At 33.6% G+C, this 17,310-nt stretch overlaps 1 protein-coding gene across 6 annotated transcripts in view; it reads left to right on the top strand.

The window, feature by feature from the left end:
- Positions 1-17,310, top strand: part of Ascc3 (activating signal cointegrator 1 complex subunit 3) — a 357,473-nt gene that overhangs the window by 303,422 nt on the left and 36,741 nt on the right. For 5 of the 6 annotated variants that reach the window (XM_074077814.1, XM_074077820.1, XM_074077816.1 and 2 more), the window contains one exon: positions 12,004-12,228. The exons of the other annotated variant lie outside the window; for it this stretch is intronic. In XM_074077814.1, coding sequence (XP_073933915.1) covers positions 12,004-12,228 — 225 coding nt within the window. The remainder of the gene's footprint in view (positions 1-12,003; positions 12,229-17,310) is intronic. 6 annotated transcript variants of the gene reach the window in all.

Genomic DNA, 17,310 nt, shown 5'->3' on the forward strand with positions numbered 1-17,310 from the left:
ATCTGAATTCTCATTACCCCATTCCCAAACAATTGTGGTAAACCATATTCTGAGTAATTGTCCAGCCTTAGTTTCTCTCTCTTCTTTAATCTACCAACTCACCCCTGCCAATCAATCAGTCCATTTTAAAGCATCATTTTTCCCCTCAACAGTTTAAAATAATGTACATAATAAAGTACTATTTACTTAACTTGACTATTAAGGCTATCCATAATCTTACTTTTTTATCTGCTCCTTCAATTAAATGCTTCCAAATTAGTTCCTCCCCTTTCTCTTGATTAACTTTCTTAGTGTCACCTTTAAATGTGCTGTGTATATATTCAACCTCATACCTTTGCTTACGATTCCCACCTGGAAAATATGTCCATTTTCCTGGCTTGGCCTCTTTTTAAAATATTCCTTAACTGAGTCTCAGTAATTATTTTCTACATTCATAGCATCATTGTTTCTTTCATTTATTTAGAAATCACTCCTGTTATCTTTTGATAGCTCTTATATAATGGTCTATATTGGTATTTCACTTTTAGATATATTTAACTTTTTGTAGCTATATTTCTCAACTCCTAGAATGAAAATATTCAGTAGGTATTAAATAGATTAGCAGTGTTCTACTGGTATGCCTTAATCTTTTCTTCTTTAGATTTTGTTTTGGGTTTTTGTTTTATGTTTTATATATTCTCATAACTTACAGAAGTGCAAATTAACATATAATAAGTATGTGAAGTTTCCAGAAGGTGATAAAAGCAAATATTTTTACTTATGAAGATAGATTTTGGAATGTCACTTTCACCCTTAAACAATTATTATATATTGCTGCTAATCTCATTTTCCCCTGTTAGGACTCAATCCAGATAGCCTCAATATTTTAATTTCTTAAAAGGAAACTATCTAAACATTGTTAAGCTATGAGGCATTTTTATTATATCCTTGAAAACTGAGGAATTTTTTTCAAGTTTCATCAAAGAGCAATTTTTTAAGGACTTAGCCATAAATCCTGGGAAATAGAAGTTTTGATGGAATTCATACCACTGAAATTATTTTAAGTACAACAGACCTGCTGGCACTCACTATTATAAGATCCTTTACAATCCAGCTGTCAACCAGGTGGTCCTTCTTACAATGGAAAGAATAAAGTATTATTTCTTGTTCATATTTCTTTTTGGCAAATGATTCTGTGCTTGTCCTAAATTGCTTGAAGCCCAAACATAACATCGCTAAGTTTAGGACATTGATACAAATCAGACACACATACTCACTTAAACCCTGAAAAGAACATACCTAGATCTTATAAGAAATTATAATATTCATGAATATTTATATTTTTGCCATCTGCATTTAATTATTTTGATACTTTTTATAGTAAAATAAATGTGTGTATTGGAAAAATAATTTATTTAATTAGCTAGCTCTTAGTTTTGTCATTTTGCAATAAATGTTTCCTAAGCTAGAGCTGTTCTTTTCTTTTTATCTTTAAACTGGAATGTGAAGTTCATTCCTAGTATACCTTACACTGAATTTTGTGATCTTTGTAAATGCCATGTAAGTCTTTGTAGGTCTTTTATTTTAGAGACTTATTTTGTTGAATATAATAATGTATGATTTAAATAGATCATTCTAATAAAGGTACAAATCATAAATGTTGAAACTATACCAATTACATATGTTTAATAATATATGTAAAAAGTTACATCACAACTTTTAATAGATTAATAATTGAATGAAAGATAATCTCAAGTAATGGACAAAGATAATACGAAATATATTTTCTTATCCCTTAATATATCTGGACCTGGTTTGGTAAATGCCAGATTATTTTTTAAATGTTGTTATAAGATACATAATACCCAATTAGTTTAATACTTCAGAAGGCACAGCTGTTGAACAGGGTTCCTATAGGGAAATTTACCAAAATGCATTTTCTAAAGCTTCAGTGGCCAAAAGACAGCACAGGAATGTGAGAAACTAATTTTAGTTTGTTTTAACGCCTCAGAATGTTACAGATTAATCAAGTGCTACTTAAAGTCTAGAATTCATTAACTTTGTAACTTTTACTTTTCCCGTGACAGAGATTAAGTTATAGCACAAAGCTTTTTTAGTCTTATTGGTCAGGCTGCCATCCCCACTGATCCAGTGCCCTCTTATCTTCAGTTTACTGAGTTCAGAGTAGGCAGTGATGTGTGCAGTGACATAAAAGCACTGGTTTGCTGTTACGTAATGTTTACAGGAGACCAAGCATGATCCCACACTGACTGTGTCTTTCCTTACTTCTCAATAATTTGCTTAAGTAACACACTCTTCTAGGTCCTATACCTGGGAGAAAAAAAAAAAAGGTGTTCATTTGTTCATACACTTCCAGCAAAGAAAAAGTTTAAGTATATTAATGAGTATTTAATCATCAGATTCTTGTTTTATCAAACTTAAAGGGTAAAATTGCACAATTGATGTATTTAAGAGCCACAAATCCAGGTAAGATTTACATATCAAATTAAACTGCTGGAGCCCTAACTGAACCCATTTTAGTTAGGTGCTTCAGCTACCAGCTAAGCACTTAACTCAGCGGTATAGATTTGCCAGTTTGTTCTTAAAAGAATAAGCAAGCAAGGTGGATGACATGATGTGAATAAACCATGTAGGAATGTGTGTCTTCAATAAACTAAAAAACCAGTGTAAGTATATAAGCAAAATGGAGTAGCATACATACTTTTTTCTTTTTTTGCTTTATGTGAAATAGCTGAGTTTATGGCATTTGTAGAACAGATTGGGGTTTGTAATGAAAAGGGAAACAAAACGAAAAGTATTGAGTGAACAGCAGGGGCCATTTGATGTGATTACTAAAGATGTTTCTTTATTCTGTTTTTTCTTTTGTAATCTAAAAACAGTAGCAGGGGTTACAGGCAGAGTTCATCATAGGTTGTCAATCACTGTCATTTAGCATTTGCAGGGGAAGATGTCTTTATTCAAGGACAGCTGGGCAAATCAGAGACACAGATTTGCAGTTAGTAGTCTGTCCAGCCTACACTAAGTAAACAAGGACAGGGCAGACAAACCAGCCTATTACGTAAAACTATAATGGACTCCACTGACCTCGATGCCCTCCTTTCAGCTTCAATCCCAGTTGCATAAAAGCTTCACTACCCACTTTCAATTTCCTTTAATTACCTACATGATGTAGATAAGAAAATGAACCTCACTTATAGTCAGTGATCACACACAGGAAATTAACTAGACAAGTTGTTTAAAATTAGAGGAGTAATTTGGAGGTAAATAGAGTGTCCTACTGGGGAAGAAGTGGCTGGAAAAAGTATTGGTTGCCTGTTTGTTTTTAACCAGGGATTTTGATTACTTTGTTAGCTCTCTTTGCTGATCTTGGGTTTGCTGCTTTTCTAACCAATCTGAACTAAGTTTAAAAATCTCCTTTCTGAGTATTTTAAAATGAACAAAATAAACTACTTTAGGAATGAAAGTGCTAAGGAAATTGGTGAAACAAACATGTCACATTCTAAAGAGCTTAGAAAAATTGTGAAATGGAATTCCAGGATACATGAGCAGGAGTTTCACAGTAGGGTCTGGCAGAGCAATTGAGGATTAAGAAGCAGTTGTCTTCAGTCAGTCTTCAGTTTAACTCTGCTTCTGGAGTCCATAGTCCAACCACCACTACAACAATGACAACAGCAACAAAAAAGCCAGTTGGTAATATTTCAAAGTAATATAACTTTTCCTTCAGAAAAGTCATACTAGGTGTGTAGGATAAATGACTTCTCTTCCACAATATTTTGAGTTAGTTCCACTGAGATGCACTGAAAAGAGCACATTTCCTTATTATCTGCTGAAGTACTTTTTTGAACGTTTAATTAATATGGATTTGAAAGATATCTAATTGGAGATTGGAAACTAAAGCCCACAGTTTCAAGAGGATCCAATTCCTGAATATTTTTCATTAATTTGACTGTCTTTTGTGTTATAAGCACATTGTCTTTCAAACAACCAATATTTTCAGTGACATGATTACATAAAAATGTACAACTACTAGTAAACTATAAGTTAAAAAGCCTTGTTTATTTGAATAATATTTTAAGAATCATTCTATTTGTAGGTCAGGTAATTAAAGTGTATTTCAGGTGGTAAAGTATACATACATAATTATAAACAAAGATTTACAGCTGAAATTATAGAACAGAACTCAAATAATTGAGTCTTAAAACTCATTCCTATATGATATCAGATGTGGGGATTATTAATGCTATTATAATACCTGAGATTTATAGCAAGTTTTTTGTTTAAATGTTTCATAAACAATGTCACATTGAATCTTCACACCAAACCCCAAATAAATACAAGGAATTTGGGCCTTGGTGAGGTACAGTTACTCTCAGAAGGCCACATACCTTGTAGATAGCAGAGCTGAAGATGCACCTGTTGTTTTAATTCTTAGTTCCCTTATTCCCTCTATTACCTCACACAGTACCATACACCCTGGCAATCTATAATAGCTTGAAGAGAACAAATTGCTTGTTATCCGCTTTTCCTTCAACACTGTAAGCAGAAAAGGAAAGATCTTCAAAGGAAATAAATTCTGGAGAAACTTTTTATTATGGATAATTTTCAACTACAGAGCTAATGTTAATTTGATATTTTATAAACATTTATAAACCAAATATCAACTCTTTCAAAGATCTCAAAACAGTTGTCTGTGTCAAATTTGAAAATGGAAAAGACCTTACTTACCAAAGTAAGTTTAATTTAATAATTAAATAATAAAATCAATAAGATAATAAAATTAATGTAGGAACTTTTAGGTTATATTCTGTTATCAAGTATACATGTAGACACAACTTATGTTTGAAATGGTAAACTTTCTTAAGAGTATTTTCTAATAAGTCATTCATCCTTTTTCAATTCAGATTTTCAGCTTAACCTATCCCTGCCTTTTCCTTTTTCTAAAACAAATAATTTTACCGTCTTTCAGCTCAGTCATAACCCCTCACCTGATCCTGTTATTAGGGGTATCTCTCTACCATACTTCTCCACTCACTGTTTTACATTTATGTGTGGTAAATTTTGATAAAAGTTGGGCTTTCCCACTAACCTACAGAACTCCATGTGCTTTTGTTCACCAGTGTGAGTACCCATCAATACCATATTCTAAATATGTATTTAGTTAAAAAAATACCCAGCCCATAGCAGTTATTAAAATACTTTCAATTTTTTATTAAAATGTATGTCAATTTTGCAAGAAATTGCTTTATGCACTGAAAAGAGATATCACTGATGTAAATTTTTTAACTCCTTGGGTAGTATTCTTTAAAGGTCTGATGGCCCTGTGCTAGACTTAGGTGACTACTGCAGAGCATTTTTCCAGCCTAGAATGTATTCAGCTGTTAACAGACTCATCTGATACTAATACTACTGGCAATGAGAAAATTCACAAGCCTAGTGTAGAAGGGGATTAAAGAAATAAATCAGATAACTTTGGCAGAATTGTCATAGTATAGAGAACAGTGGAGTCACATCTTCCATGGAGCTGGGATTCTAAAGTCAGGAAATAAGACAAAAAACACCCAGGATCAAAGTTACTCAAATAAACCTGCTTGTACAATAAGCACAATTGTGTATTGTCAGCCTTGTTGAAATGTGCTGCTTCTCAGTGAGTTCAACACTACAAGCTTTTTCCACTTGCATTGAAGCAGATCATTGTTTCTTTAGTATCAAATGAAGCAGTTGACTTGCATTTAAAAGTCACAGTATATTTTTAAATGTGTGTCTTTGAATTCTATATCCATACTTGTCTCAGAAAGATGTTCACACTTTCAAAAATGTATGGAGCTATGAGAATTAATCTCTCAGTGGGTGGAAGAAGGTATATAGTGTTAATTTGAGCAAGATTGTACTAAGGGGAGTGGATTACTGTACTTAGACAATACTGTTAAGTAGTGCTTTTGTCAAAGTCTTGCTTTTTCATTTTGTTTTAATTGAACTTTTCATATAATTTAAGTCCCATCCTATTTCCTACATATTCAAAACCTGGAGAGCTGATTTCATCTTGCAGTATTGGAAGAGCTATTGCATTTTCTTCAGTAAAAGATCAGAAGGAGTTATGTTTTATGAACAGGAGACATCTAAAATATGAAAAAAAATGTTTATGTTGTTAAGTAAACATAAATCTGATTTCTTCTTCCTCTACTACCTCCACTCAATTGTCTGGATTATTACACCCCCATTTGTACTACTGTTATTATATACTTGGCAAATAATAATGGCACAGGTTTCCAAAATCATCAATCAAGTACAAATTATATTGTATATAGGCACTGCACATATTATGCACATATAGTAGAATATATATTATGTATTGATTCGTGTATAATAGAATCCTCCAATTGTTACATGTTACTGAATTCCAAATGAAACCCCTAAATCTCATCATTCAGTCTTATTTTATAGGCAAGAATCAACAAGTACAAGTGAAAACTTACCTTATTCCCCTCTATGAATGTTAACCCCAACCCCTTCCACTCTCACTATCCTAGGCAATAACCACTCTGCTTTCTGTCAGTATTATTTGTATTTTCTAGACCAGTATAGGTATAAAGTTGTAGAGTATATACTCTTTTTTTTTTCCTTTTAGTTTGGCTTCTTTTCCTTGGCATAGTTACTTTGAGACTCATCCATGTTGTAGCAAGTGTCAGTAGTTACTTCTTTTATTGCCGAATAGAATTCCATTGTCTGGATGTAACCCAGCTCTTTAGTCCTTCACCTGTTGGTTGACACTTAGGTTTTTTTTTTCCAGTTTTTGTTTTGTTTGTTTTTTTATTTTACAAGTAATGCTTCTATCTACTGTGTGCAAGTCTTTTTATGGATATATGTTTTCCTTTCAAAAAGAATGAATTTTCAGGTTATGTATGTATTCATTGATTTGTTGTTTCAAGGAATTTGTCCATTTTATCTGTTTTGAAATATATCGGTATAAATTTGTTCATATTATTTGCTTCTTCTTTTTTGGGCGGCACTGTGATTTGACCTCAGGGCCTCATGCTTGTTAGGCAGGAGTTAGCAAGCCACTCTACCAGCCCTTCTTTGTGATGGTTTTTTTCAAGATAGGGTCTTGTCAACCATTTGTGTAGGGCTGGCTTCAAACCATGATCCTGATCTCTACCTCCTGAGTAGTTACTATTACAGATGTGAGCCACCAGTGCCCAGCCATATTATTTTTTATAATCCTTTTGGTATCTGTAAAATTTTTAGGTATATCCTTGTTTTCATGCCTGATATTGATATGTCTTCTCTCCTTTTTTTCCTGATCTACTTTCTAGAAGATTATCAATTATATTGATCTTCTCAAAGAATCAGATTTTGATCACACTAATTTTGTCTATTTTTTTTCCTGTTTCAATGATTTTCCCTTCAACTTTTTATTTTCTTTCTTATTTAAGCTTAATTTGTTCTTCTTTCACTATATTCATTTTTTTTGATAGTGTGGAGTTTGAATTTAGGGCCTTATATTTTCTTAAAATAGAAATTGAGGTCATTAGTTTGAAACATTTCTTTAGTTCTAATATACAAACATTTAGTTTTATAAATCCCTCCTAAGTACTGCCTTAATGACATTCCTCAAAGTCTGATAGATTTTATTTTTATTTTCACTCAGTTCAAAATAATTTCTCCTCGTATTTCTTCTTTTATTCATGGATTATTTAGAAATATGTTGTAAGATTTCTGAATAGTTGGGTGTTTTCCAGAGATCTGTCTGTTACTGATTTCTTGTTTACTTTTCATTTGGTCAGAATATGACTTGAAACTTGTCTTACAGCCCAGAATATGATCTGTCTTAGTAAATGCTCTTGAAAATAATGAGTATTCTATTTTTATTGGGTGGGGTATTCTATAAATGTCATTTAAGTCCACTTAGTTGACAATGTTGTTCAATTCTGTGTCCTTGCAGATTTTTATCTGCTTGTTTTTACCAATTATCAAAAGATTGACATTTAAATCTTCTGTTATATTTGAGGGTTTTTTTTTTCAATTTTTCCACCAATTTTTTTTCATGGATTTTGAAGCTACATTATTTGATCATATACAGATTTTTTTCCTTGACATTCCCTAAACAATACAGCATAACAACTTTTTTTTTTTTTTTTGCAGTACGGGGGTATGAACTCAGGGCCTCTTGCTTGCTAAGCAGGCACTACCACTTGAGCCACTCCACCAGCCCTTGGGACATAAATGTTTCAAATTGTTATCTCTTCTCTCTGATTAACTCCATTTTCTTTACTAAATTATCATATTTATGCTTGATAATATTCTTTGCTCTGAAATCTATGTTTAAAATAAAGCCACTGCTATTGTCTTTTAACTAATGTTAGTATGGTACACCTTTTTGTCTTTTCTCTCTTAACAGTTACCTGTGTGTGTGTGTGTGTGTGTGTGTGTGTGTGTGTGTGTGTGTAGTATGTAGTGTGTAGTGTTTGTGTGTTTCATTTAGGCATGATATAGTTGACTTATGCTTTATTATGCGATCTCTTAACTTCAATTGGGAATATTCAGACAATTTGCATTTAATGTACTTATTGATATGATTACATTTAAATGTGTAAGCTTGCCACTTGTTTTCCAGTTTATCCCTTAATTTTTTATAGTATGCAAGCATACCTTATTTTTATATGACTCTTGTATTCTTTGTTCTTTTTGTTGTTGTTCTGCTGGAGGTTTGGAAAAGGGAGTTGCCATTCTTGGATTATTTCTTATCATTTAGGTTGACTTATTGACTTTAACTCTTTTAACTATTTTAATGGTTGCATTGGGATTTATAGAATATATTTTAACTGGTCACAGTCTATCTTCAATGACATTATACTGCTTCATTTATCATAAAAGAACCTCACAATATTATATCTCCATTTCTCCCCAACTAGGGGATTATGCTATATATTTTCCTTTTGCCTATGATACAAACTCCGAAATGCATTCCTTACCTTATTATTTTTGTTTAGTCAATGCCCTTCAATGCTGTTAAAATAATAAGAACAAATCTTTATATATATATTTCTCTCATAATTACTACTTCCAGCACTCTTTATTCCTTTAGGTAGATTCATATTTTCATCTTATATCATTTATGTACTTCTTGAACAATATCTTTTAACATTGTTTGTGGTACAGGTCTGCTAAAATGATTTTTGCTTTTTTTAAGAAATAAGATCTTGCTATACTGTCCATGCTGACCCCAAATGTTCATGCTTAAGTAGTCCTCCTGCCTCAGCCTCCAAGTAGCTGGAAACACACATATATGCCACCATATCTGGCTTCACTTTTGAAGGATTTATTTATGCTGATAAATAGTAGCATTTTAGGCTGACAAGTTGTTTTTTCTTTCACTACATCAAAGATGTTGATTTACTATTGCCTTGTTGTATCGTTTTGTTCTGATGAGAAACCTGCTATCATCCTTCCCTTTGTTCAAAATCTGTACCTATGTACTTTTTCCTCTGGCTGTTTTTCTTATGTTCTCTTTATTGGTGGTTTTGACCAATTCAGTTGTGAATTATGATTGATGTAGTTTCCTTTGCTTGGAGTTCATTGAACTTGAATCTATAGGTCATAGTTTACATCAAACTATCAAAATAATGGCTAGAAATTCTCTAGCCATTATTTTTTCACACATTCCTCCCTCAATATGTGGTAGGCCACTTGAAGTTGTGTCACAGCTCATTGAAGCTGTATAATTCTCTCTTCTCTTTCATTTCTAATAATTTCTATTGATGAGTTTAAGTTCACTAATCTTGTTCTTCAATACATATTCTTCCATTAATAAAAATCTAATACATTTTTCATCTCCAGTGTTGTAGTTTTTATTTCTAGAAATTTAAACCAAGTAGTTATCTAAAAGATTTTGAACATATAAAATAGAGTTGCAGTAACTGTTTTAATGTCCTTGTCTGTTAATTGTAAGATCTGTTTCAGGTCTAGGTCAGTTTTCATTGATTGATTATCCTCCTCATTCAGGTTCTGTTTTTCTGCTCTTTGGCATTGCTGGTAATCACTAATTGAATGCCATACATTGTAAATTTTGCCTTCTTAGTGCTGTATATTTTTGTATTCCTGTAAATCTTCCTACATTTTGATCTTGAGTTCAGTTAATTACTTGGAAGCATGTGATCTTTTTAGGACTTGCTTTTCTAATTTGCTAGGCAGATTCACAGTAGTCCTCATAAGAGAACCAATTACCCCCAGTCCTTAAGTAAGACCTTTTCTGCATTATGCACTGTGCTTTATGAGTGTCTCTGGTCTAAGTGCTGGGAACAGATATTATTCCTAGCACTCTTTAGTGTGACACTGTTCCCTGTAACTGGTTTTGCATGATTCTTTCTCCAACTTTGCATAGCTTCCATACATACATGCAGTACTCTGGTGAAGACTCCAGTACAACCCCTTGCAGTTCCCTGGAGCACAGACAGACATTATCTCTCTCCCTCTCACTCCCCCACCCCCATAGCCCTCTCCTGTAGCATTCTGTTATTCAAATGTTAGCCACCTTAAAGTCCTTAGAGTGTCAGCTTCATCTCAACTCAGGGAATCTTCCAGGTCTACATTGATTCTAACTCTCTGTATCATAGTCTAAAAATTCTCCATGCAGTACTAGCTGGAGCAACAGTAGGGCTCACCTAGTTTATTTTTTATATCTCAGAGATCACTGTCTTCCATAGGCTCGTGTTCAATACTTGGAGGATCACTGTTTCCTACCCTTTGTTCTTTCTTTTGTGGGGCATGAGGCCAGGTGGTTGCTGGAAGAGGATAAATCCTGTCCTTGTTATTCAAATATCATTACACAATTTCTGATATTAACACATCTAATTCATGTTGGTTGATAGCAGGACTTCACGGCAACAGCAACAGCAACAGCCTCAATCTAAACTGCATATTTGGAAAAAAAAATTCTGTCGTAACAAATACTAATAAAGTTCGAGAAGAATTAATTTAGAAGGTAACACACATGCACAGGAAATCAATGCGAGTCAGCTCCCTGTATAGTTATCCTTATCTCAACTAGCAAAAACACTTGGTCCTTTCTATTATTGCTTATACTCTCTCTACAACAAAATTAGAGATAAGGGCAAAATAGTTTCTGCCGAGAAGCAAGGGGGGGAGGGTAAGGGAGGGGGTGGGGGAAAAGGGGAGAAATGACCCAAACATTATATGCACATATGAGTAAAATAAAAATTTAAATAAATAAATAAAATTACAAAAAAAATAAATAAAGTAGGTCAGTTTGTTTTTAATGGAAAAGTCTACTTATATTTAAGCTTAATAGGGTTCAGTGGTAAAATGTAGCCTCTGTAGTATCTGTCAGTAAGTGCCTTACTGAGTCTTCTAAAACAAAAGAAACAGTCCAAACATAACATTTACTACAGAACAATTTGGTTATAATCTAATTCGTTCAAATAAATTTTAAGTTAATGATCCTGCTCTCCCCATTTTCTTACCTCATCAATTCTGTTTGTCCCTTTCTCCAGTCCTGCCTTAGATCTTCTACTAACCCCAGATTTTAATTTAAATATCAATTTCCCCAAAAACTTTCCCTGACCCTCTAAAATAAGTCAGTTCTCCAAACTGAAAGTCCCTTCAGCTCTCTGTACTTAGCATGTCATGATGTTCATTACACTGTGTGGAATTTGTTTTCCTTCCCTGAAGGCTCTCAGTTTCTGGTTCACTGCAATGGTCCCACTGTCATTGTAATCTGCAGTACCTAGTAGATCCTCTAGTAGGACCTTTGTATTTTTGACAGTGTAAATACAAAAGAGTATTTGTGAACTTAGATATACTGTACATAACTACCTTTAGCTTATGTATTAATGGTAGTATTGAACAAAGCAGAATTCTAAGAGATACAGTTAGTCACAGTTTTTCTAAACTTTTGAAAGTCAGGAGATAAAGCTAAAAAGTATTACATTTTTGATCCAACAAATACATGCACACATACATAAATATATGGGTTGTTTTATTTTTCAGGACGCAGAAGAATACACAGATTTACCAGTAAGACACAATGAAGACCATATGAATAGTGAATTGGCAAAATGTCTACCCATTGAATTAAATCCTCATTCATTTGACAGCCCCCATACCAAAGCACATCTCCTGCTACAGGCACATCTCAGCCGAGCCATGCTACCCTGCCCAGATTATGACACTGATACCAAAACAGTCTTGGACCAAGCTCTCAGAGTATGTCAGGTATGAAAGTCATTTTTGATATCTACATTTTCTTCCATCATTTCTGCCCTATCTTTCCTGTTTTAGGATAAAATATACCTCATTTAAACAACTGGTGAGTCAAATCAAGAATTTTCAAAGAGTGGGGAGGAGAAGGAGGGGGTGGTGTGGGTGGTAAGGGAGGGGGTGGGGACAAGAGGGAGAAATGACCCAAGCCTTGTATGCACATATGAATAATAAAACAATAAAAATAAATAAATAAATTTAAAAAAAAAGAATTTTCAAAGAAAAGCAAATAGAAATGCATTAATATGACAGTTTCAGTTACCCATTCAGTCAAATTGTATTGAAGACAAAGTACGTGTCAAGTACTTTTCTATGAATTCTATGCTTAATTCATAGAATTCTTAATTAATTAATTCTATGAATTAAGCATATAGTAATGGACAAGAGAAGAGTCCCTGCAATTATGGACTGCAAGAAAGGGAATACTGATAACCAAAAATATAAGTCAAGCAGGGTGTAATGGCACTGCAGATGTAAAGGCAGGAGGATTGAATTCAAGACTAGCTTGGGCTACATAATGAGTTCAAAGTCAGCCTGGACTACTGTCTCAAAATAAGATACGTGTGTGTGTGTGTGTGTGTATGTATGTGGCAAGCGGTAATACTGCTCTTCTTTAAAAGTAATAAAGCACAGTGAAGGAGATGTAAAGATGTTTTATATATTTTATTGAGGGCTAGCTAACTGATGACATTTAAGAAAGAATTGAAGGAAGAGAGAGCCATAGGGCTTCTGGAGGGGTGTTTTCCAAACACTAAAAAGCAAATGCCAAGACTGTCCTGTAGTAAGTTACTTGGTGTATTCAAATCAAAGAGGCTATGTAAAAAAGATGGAAAGCAATGATTAGAAATAAAATTAGTGAGAGATGGGAGTAGAGATGGTAGGGAAGGTGGGATCAGATCATGCTGGGAGTTTGTGAACTGTGGTAAAAATTTTGACATTTACTCTGAATAAAAAGGAAGTCATTAGAGCACTGATTCCCTAATGGTTATGTTGGTTATACCTATCAATAGTTTCCATACTAGTTAAAACTGAGAAATTCTCAAGTATTTGTTACCTCACTTATATATAACAATAAAAAAATCATTATCTGCTAACATAAAAATACAATTTTTCATAAAAAATAACTGCTTTCCAAATTAACAAATTATTGGAAATTGTGGCATCGTTTTACTGTTTTGCAAATAGCTTTAATATCCAGCTTTGTAAAAGTCCACTAGATTCATTTACCTACTTTTGCAGTCAACACAATATCTATTACAATATGTCATTTTTGTTGAAGTATATGAAGAAAATCCAGCCTTAGCACCACATGTAATTTAAAAGGGAAGAGTATTTCGTGAATATTCTTTGCTACACAAAAACCTGGCAAGTGCTATTTCTTGGAGGTTACTTTCATTGTGGTACATGAAACCCTATAAATGAATGCTTCTAGGGCTAGGCAGGAAGTGTTGGTTACTGGCCCAGTTTAATATGGGTAAAATTGACAAAAATTGGTTGGATCCCAAATTTTTTTTTGAGAACTATGATAATCTACTAATGGATTGGACAAGGGTTTTTAGAAGAAGTGGGGAACCAAAGGTGATTCCAGAACCTTTCTCCAGAGCAGCTGAAAGGAAAGAGCAGCCATATACTGAGGGGATTGACTTTGGGAGGAATAAGTTTTAGTGAGGGAAGTACACCAAACGGATTGAGATTATGAGGGATTTTTACTGTCTCTATATTATACCTGTTTTGGAAATTTCTGTAATAAAATTTTTTTTAAAACTTTCAAAATACTTAAGCTGTTTTTAAAGATTCACTAAATCTCTCAGTGAAGACATATGTAAAAGGATGTACATTAAAAGTAACCTAAGTACCTTTCAGTTGATAGGATGCTGCAAAATATTTTAATTCCATTCATGAATTCCATTGTATATAGGATGGCTGCTTCATATGTAAGGATATACCTGAAAGAAGATCCAGAATGATTACATGAAAAGATTTAACAGTAGCCATTTCTGGGTAGCGAGATTTGGAGAGCTTTTTAAAATTTTTCTTCTTTATGATTTTCTAAAATGTTTGAATGTCTTATAATAAGCCTCTAGTATTTTGTTATTTAAAAATAAAATTTCATTTTTAAAATGAAATATTTTAAAAATACAATAAGCACATGCTATCAGAATTTAGAAGGGATATAAGGCTATAACAAATGCATACATTTTTGACACACTTTTATAACTAACACATGGGTTTACTTCTCCAGGAAGATGTTTTACCATTCCTTATTAGTCACTTTTTATAAACAAAGGATAAAGTGTCAGCTGTGGCCTTGGATACTCATTTGTTTCTTATAACTTTTCTCCCGCTTCAAACACTGACTTGGTAATGAACTCTAGGGTCAGAAGACTTGGATAAAAGGTACAGAAGGAAGTAAATTTTTATACTTGCAAATATATTGGTTATCCTTTATAATCTTACATAAAAATTATAATGCATGGTCAGCTCATTGACATTTTCTGTTTCAGCACTCAGCCAATAATAATATAGTAAAGCAATTTCTAAAGGAGCTTATTTCCAAATTTACTATTAGAGAAAAGGATTCAGTCAGGTACTTTTTGCCTCTTAGATATTTGTATATTTAGTTTCTTGGGACAATTTATATTTCTTAAATATTTTGATACTTCCAAATAATACTTAAAGAGAATAGTTTTCTATTTATGCAAAAGTAGTATACCTTATTGTAGATAATTTAGAAAAAGCAACAGACTAAAATGTAAGTCTTTCATAGTAATTATATATTTTTGCAGTGCTAGAACTCACACCAGAGCCTTGTATGTGAGTTAGACAAGAGCTCTACCACTGAGTTACCTCCCCAAACCTTGGCTTTTGGAGACAGGGTCTCACTACGTACCTCAGTCTGGCCTTGAATTCACAATCCTTCTGCCTCCGCCTCCCCAGTGCTGGGGTCACAGGTGTGTGCTACCATGCCTGGCTAGTAATTACACCTTCACACCCATGAATATGAAGCTTTTTCCTATTTACTGAATTTTTAAAACTTGTTTTAAATTCATACTTTTATGTTAAAATAATTTCAGACAATGAAATTTCCATTATACCCTTCCCCTAGCTTCTTCTAATGTTAACCTAAGTACTGATCCAATCCTGTTGATTATCTTATTCAAATTTTGTCATTGTGAATTTTATCTCATTAATGCCCTTTCTCTGATGTAGGATGCAACATTGCATTTACTTGTCGTGTCTCCTTAGTCTCCTTGTCTTTCTTGTTAACGTTTTAAGAGTACTGGTCAGCTAATTTGTAAAGCGTCCCGCACTTTGAGTTGGCCTACTCTTTTTCTGTGATTACATTCAGCTTATATATTTTTGGCAGCAATGCCCACAGAGGCATCTGCCAGCCCTCTAGACTGTAAAGTTACTTTTTTCTTTTGAAAATTAATAAACATATTAGTGAGAGATACTTTGGACTATATAAATATTCACTTTCTCTTCATACTTTCCTATACAGTTTTCAGCATCCGTTGGTGATATTTGCTAAAACAATTATTATTATTGTGACTCTGTATTTCCATTATTCCTGGAATTGTACTAAATGAAGAACTTTCTCCTCTCCCCCATTTGTTGATTTCATTCAATTATTTCATTAGGTGAATATAGAGTCATAGATGTTTGTTTTATTCTGTTGGTTAAAATGTGTTGCCATCATTTATTTTGCTTCCCATATTGTCCCAGAAGCAATCTGGTACCTGGATCCTTATGACTTCGTCTGATTGTGTTATAATACTCCCTTGCGTTGTGGTACCTGTGCTTTCCCAGGCCCAGCTCTAAAACCAACCATTTTTCCAAGAAGCAATGGTTCCTTTTAGACAATGGTTTTACAGACTAAAATCTAGATTCTTGCTATACTCCCTCACTATTTGGGTATCTTTGCTTCTAAGCTCTCTGTAGAGAAAACAAGGAATTTATAAATATGTTTAGCAGATATCTGTATCTACATATACATCTATCTATGTGTGTGGTAAAAAGTCATAGGTATGGTTCTTACAACTTCAATTTCAATCCTATACCAAAGGACTCATTCTTCTTCCTTTTTTATTTATAATTCCTTTTCCAGCTAGGAAACACATGGTTGTCATTAATAAAATATATTTGCTTGTTTGTCTTTGACTATTCATGATGTAATTTTTTATTTTATAAAACTTGATCACATTATTTTACAACCTTCTTAATTTAATAATTTATAGCACTAAATATTTTTCTCAGCATAATTTCTTTTTTTTTATTATTCATATATGCATACAAGGCTTGGGTCATTTCTCCCCCCTGCCCCCACCCCCTCCCTTACCACCCACTCCGCCCCCTCCCTCTCCCCCCCCCCTCAATACCCAGCAGAAACTATTTTGCCCTTATTTCTAATTTTGTTGTAGAGAGAGTATAAGCAATAATAGGAAGGAACAAGGGTTTTTGCTGGTTCAGATAAGGATAGCTATACAGGAAGTTGACTCACATTAATTTCCTTTGCGTGGGTGTTACCTTCTAGGTTAATTCTTTTTGATCTCACCTTTTCTCTAGTTCCTGGTCCCCTTTTCCTATTGGCCTCAGTTGCTTTTAAGGTATCTGCTTTAGTTTCTCTGCATTAAGGGCAACAAATGCTAACTAATTTTTTAGGTGTCTTACCTATTCTCACCCCTCCCTTGTGTGCTAAAGCTTTTATCATGTGCTCAAAGTCCAATCCCCTTGTTGTGTTTGCCCATGATCTAATGTCCACATATGACGGAGAACATACAATTTTTGGTCTTTTGGGCCAGGCTAACCTCACTCAGAATGATGTTCTCCAATTCCATCCATTTACCAGCGAATGATAACATTTCGTTCTTCTTCATGGCTGCATAAAATTCCATTGTGTATAGATACCACATTTTCTTAATCCATTCGTCAGTGGTGGGGCATCTTGACTGTTTCCAAAACTTGGCTATTGTGAATAGTGCCGCAATAAACATGGGTGTGCAGGTGCCTCTGGAGTAACCTGTGTCACAGTCTTTT

This window comes from Castor canadensis, chromosome 1 (genome assembly GCF_047511655.1).
Source record: "Castor canadensis chromosome 1, mCasCan1.hap1v2, whole genome shotgun sequence".
Classification (NCBI taxonomy): Eukaryota; Metazoa; Chordata; class Mammalia; order Rodentia; family Castoridae; genus Castor; species Castor canadensis.